General features: G+C 34.8%; 1 protein-coding gene across 1 annotated transcript; it reads left to right on the top strand.

Moving 5' to 3' along the window:
* The first annotated feature begins 2,938 nt into the window (after window positions 1-2,938).
* LOC121249462 (pathogen-associated molecular patterns-induced protein A70-like) lies at window positions 2,939-3,613 on the top strand. The gene has a single exon (XM_041148173.1). It carries the CDS (start codon window positions 2,939-2,941, stop codon window positions 3,611-3,613), a length of 675 nt encoding a protein of 224 aa, XP_041004107.1.
* The last annotated feature ends 1,849 nt before the right edge of the window (window positions 3,614-5,462 follow it).

The following is a 5,462-nucleotide window of genomic DNA, read 5'->3' on the forward strand; positions in this document are numbered from 1 at the left end:
TATTATATAACAATAAAATAATATAAGATGAATTTGGCTTTAGCTATTCACATCAAATCTCCACATTGAATTATTGATTTATTCATTATATAATAATGAGAAATTAATAATTTCAAAAATATTTTATTTTTTTATTATGAATTTATTTTATTTTATCATATTTTACTATTCATAATATTATATATTAATTAGTAATCATATTCTAATTATATTTTTTCAATTGTTATTTAAAAGGAAGAGAGAAATAATTAATATAAAATATAGTTGATGAATGAATAGTTCCTTTTAAATTTAGAAATAATTTTAGAAGTGACTGTAGTTAAATTCTAAATAATTAAAATTTATCTATTTTAATATGATGACATTTTATGGTTTAATAGCTAAATCTTAAATGAATTAAACTTTTAGTGCTCTAATACTCGCAATTGGCAAATTAAGCACGGCACTCAGCTGATCATGATCATCATCATGATCGCAATGCACGGACAGATGGACTCTGCCAGCTAGAAACACAACTTTACGGCATTTGTACATATAATTTCTATGGTCATCTTGCTCCGACGAAAAAATGTCCGAGTTATATTATATTGATGTAATATTATTTATTAATTTGTGTGTTTTTTTTTATTATGAATTATAGATGTTAATATCGATCATATTAATACAATAAAATAGATGATAAATTAAAACAACTTTTAATCAACAAAATAATAGTTTTTAATTTGGGCCTCGAACAGTACATCATCATTGCATGTTGCGAAATTATATACAAAGAGTACTCTAGAATTCTTCTTAATATCCTCCTATATATTGCCTATTTCTAGAGCCATTATATTACAAGTCTTTGATGATGAGATCACGACTTGGCGTGGCTCTTACTTTTGTTTTTATCTTTTACTAGGGGGCCGGGGCCATGGCTTGTCTTATTTGTGCATAGAATCCCAATGATCATGATGATGTTTTAACAATTTAACCCTTGATCGTGCAAAAGTTGTACGTACAAGCGTCTTCTTAGAGGAGTGGAAAGGTTTGGTGACGTTGTATATATATCATGTAAAAGTCATCTACAACAGTACTTGTTAAGACTATGCATGGAACGAGATCATGATCTTCAATTTGATCCTCAACAACTGCAACTTATTCATCATCATCAGTTTATTGATTATGAGAAATGTTATATCATAATAAACCTTTTGCCTATATATAAGAAATCATGACAGCAGCTTGCACAAGAAGTCTTATATATAATGCTTTAATTGAAAGCACACACACGAGTTGTATTATAATTTGGGGATCATTGAATCATATAAGCTTAGTACTTATTCTAAAGAATCTTAATTTATGACGTTTTGATTAAAATCATGGAGTGGAATCTCTAGCTAGGGTTGGGCAACGACAGTAAGGAATTTGGACCTCTCAATTTCACCTTCAGGATCTACTTTTAGTGAAATATGAAGAAAAATAGAGAAATAATAACGACATAAGAATTTACGTGAAAACTCCAAAAAACAGGAGAAAAACCACCAGACCCAAAGAAAAAAATATATCATGAGAAAAATTATTAAAATCATACAATTTTTCTTATCATCCCAAATGACACCCACAAAGCTTCTCCACTAGCAAAACTTTAACTTTCACCTCTTTCCTTTTTACAAGAAAATGCTAATAGATAACTTTTTTTAGAATCACAAATTACTAATTATACTTATGACTTAGTGTATTTAACTAAGAGGCTAAGTACCCTATTTATAAACCGTGAGGCCTGTTCCTTACTTTTCACCCACGGTATGGGACTCCAAAGGAGCAAACCACGACCATAAGTAATTGAAAAGGGATTAAATATTTCATGAGCTATATTCGTTTCGTTGAACCCATCCAGAAAGAAATTTGCATGCATGGTGACGCCGAGCGAGGATGATATTTGCATGGTACTCATGACGCGAGACTCAAATAGGAGCTGGCCGGCATATATAAGTCGCAACGCAGGCTACATAGAGGGCTATATAAATATATAAATATATATATATATATATATATATATATATATATATATATATATGATGTTATATGATGTTTAATTCTGCCCATTTAAGAGGAATAAATAAATGCATGCTAGTTATAACAAAAACAAGCTGTATTTGTGACAGATTATTTATTATGAAAATGACTATGATGAAAACAAATTCATTTTAGTAGATAATAATTATTTAAAAAAAAAAAACTGGTTATAAATAATACTTTTGCTAGCATATGCATATACAGAACTTATGCTAGCATATGCAGGCTGCTTATTCGATCTTATATATCTATCATGTATAGTCACAATTAATGCTTGTACGTACGTAATTAAATCTTGTAACTTAACTTCTTTAACAATTACATGCAAAAGAAGTAGCTAGCTAGTCATGATCCAGTCCGAGCTAGCATACCTACGTACGTACGTTATTGATTATTTGGACGGAGAATTAACCTACATGATCGTCATCGTTTCGATCGACTTCCATCTTTTTATTTTCCACCCATGCAGTAATCCACACAGCATTCTTGATCACTTACGTCTATGTTTTTGGGTTCTTTAATGCATAACAACCCCCAAAGAATACAACAGATCGAATTTCCACCTACCTACGTTTCGACTGTTTTCATTGGACTGATCACTTTGAAGCCCTTTTTTTTTTTTTTTTTTTTTAAATTCTGTTCCGAGGATAAAGTCGAGCGTCTTTAAGATTGACGAAGACTAGCTACTCCTTTATTCCTAAAATTATATATAAAAAACACTCCCGACATAAGCATAAATTACTATAACGAATCCAAGACACTGCCCTAGCAAGATTCCATTGCCGTATTCTCACAAATTAGAACTCTGCCTCTCTCTCCCTCTCTCTGTTAATTCCAAGCTGGAAAAAGGCTTTGCAGAAGCTGTGGTTCAATGCAAGCTATGAATTCCATGTGGGCTTTCATAACCAGTTGGTTCACACCCGGTTCTCTCTTCCTCCTCCTCAACCTCATCATCGCCACCATCGTTCTCAGCTCCCGTTTCGGCTCTCAGAGAAGACCGGAACAGCAGCAATTAGATCGAGTCCCGTACTTTCTCGGCCGACTCAAGTCCATCAACTTCTCCCTCCACAAGTTCGACCAACCCAACGCAGACCCAGTGACCGATCACTTTGATCTCCAACCCCCGGGTCCCGAGCATGTCAACACCCCCTGCCCCGTTCCGGATCCTCCTCCGCCCCAAATCGCCCGGTCTCCTTCCATGTTGGAACGCCTCAAGTCCATCAACATGTCCTCTCTCTACCGATCCGACTCATCCGCAAGGGAAAGCGAAGTTCGTCACCCTACGGATCTGAACTCGAACGCTGACCATTTGGTGAAGCGGAGCAAGTCGGACAAGGGTCTCGGAGCTCCGGAAAGGCCGTTGGAGAAGATAAAGAAGTCTGCGAGTGAGAAATCGCCGGTGGGGAGCTCCGAGGAGAAGGAGACGACGTCGTTGGAGGAGGACGAAGAGGTGGACATGAAGGCCGATGATTTTATCAGTAGGTTTAAGCAGCAGCTGCGGTTGCAGCGGCTCGACTCTCTTCTTCGTTACAGGGACTTGCTTAAGAGGAATTAATTAAATTAAATCGATAGTATTATAACTTTTCTTTTTGCGCTTTCAGCCGATTATACCCAATACTTTTTGGTCTCCCATGTCAGGATCGTGACGGTATTTCGGTCATTTCATCCCGTAATGGATAACAGAGCATGGAGCAGTTAGGAGCTTAGGGTCCGGTGTCTGTGTCGAGCTGAGGGGCTCATGTTATGTAGTCTTTTTAGTGCTTTAGCTTGTGTTCCTAGATGGGCCAGGAGTGTGTCCTTGAGCCGTTAGCGTTATAGTTTGCTTTTGTTAGTTGGCCATGGCCTTTACGCGTTGGCTAGTCTCTGTTTTCATGGAGTATATAGAGGAAGGTGGTAGTTTGTGGAGAGATTATGTATGTTTTCTGAAACTATTAGAGGAATTGGGAGCCTCGAACATCCCAAACCGTAATTATATTTCTGTATTCCATTCCCTATATTTCATCTCCATTTCTGTCTCTCTCGTGTTCTTAATTTCCATTTCTGTCTTCTCATCATTACTCCTCAAGTAGGATCATATCAGGAGCATGGCAGTGAGAATTCAACCAATAGTACTGGACCTTCTGCTCTCATGGCCGGCGTTTCTTCTTCGACGAACGTGGATTAATTGATTGAATTCCGAGCTAGGGTCATATTGGTCATTTTAAACCTATATAACTGGTTTATTGAGGGTGATGAAACGAAGAGTGATGACAGTTTTAATCAATTAGTGCGTTATCGTATATTGAAATCGTTTAGTGCTTGCTTAAATTAATTAGTAATTACTTTGCATGCATGGTCATGGATGTTGATCGGTAAAATGTCTAAAATGGCCAAAATTGAAGTACTAGATATGCTTGCTTGAACTTCGTCGGTCATTTCTGTTATATTGTTTGTGTATGTCGTCAATGAGGAGGGTTAACGTATGAACGTTACATGCATGAATGATGTTGAGTGGTGCACTACTATAATTCAATTCAATGATAGTAATGAGTTGAGTTCCTCCAATAAAAATATTGCACGTTTCCTCACAAATAGCTAGTTATCCGTTCACGAATAGTTATCCGTACTCCTAAAAAATACCAAGTAATTTACAATTGAATTTTCCTCATTTGTTTTACGATGTTACATAAAGTCATGATATTTAGGTTATCTCAAAGAAATTAAATATCGGCCTAATATTTTAATGTCGCTAGGTACATGCATTAGATATATACTAAATATATATAATTATTATCAACTTGGTCAATCTTATTTATGATGATGTGGATTAATTTTGTGATCAAAGTTTAAAAACAATTTCAACACTTCCAATCGAGTGACTTGCCAACGACCATATTAAAATGAAAGGCAGAGAAAATATAGTTGAAGGAAAATGATAGAGATCCCGCTCATGGTCCTGCTCCATTTTTTTAAATTATTTTTTAGTTTTTTTTTTTTGTTTTTACTTAGAGATTAAAAAAATGTTTTTAATAATATTGTGAATTTTTTTTCTTTTTTTTAAAAAATATTTAAATGTGTTAAAAAAATGATGTGAATTTTTTTTTTAAATATATATATATTTTTCACAAAAAGTTTTAAAGCCATGATGTGAAAATTTGAGTTAATTTGCTGCTGTCATTATGGATTAGGTATGCCGACCAAAGTAGTCTTTCTTAAGCAGCATTCGATCGAGATGGTGACATATAGTTGAGGTCTGTAAGAGAAATTAATTGCCTATCTTTTCTTAATCTGTTCGTGCATTAACATACGTATATTCGAAGTTGCCGCGAAGTACTTGCAAAGGCTCGTGGATTTTTAGTACTTTTTCTTTTATAAAGGGTCTTCAATGATCTTAACTGTTGTTATTTACTTTTTATTGATCGACT

Source organism: Juglans microcarpa x Juglans regia, chromosome 2D (assembly GCF_004785595.1).
Source record: "Juglans microcarpa x Juglans regia isolate MS1-56 chromosome 2D, Jm3101_v1.0, whole genome shotgun sequence".
Lineage (NCBI taxonomy): Eukaryota > Viridiplantae > Streptophyta > Magnoliopsida > Fagales > Juglandaceae > Juglans > Juglans microcarpa x Juglans regia.

What these genes read in the sequence shown, in the direction of transcription:
- LOC121249462 (XM_041148173.1), top strand. Translation starts at nt 2,939, where the DNA reads ATGAATTCCATGTGGGCTTTCATAACCAGTTGGTTCACACCCGGTTCT.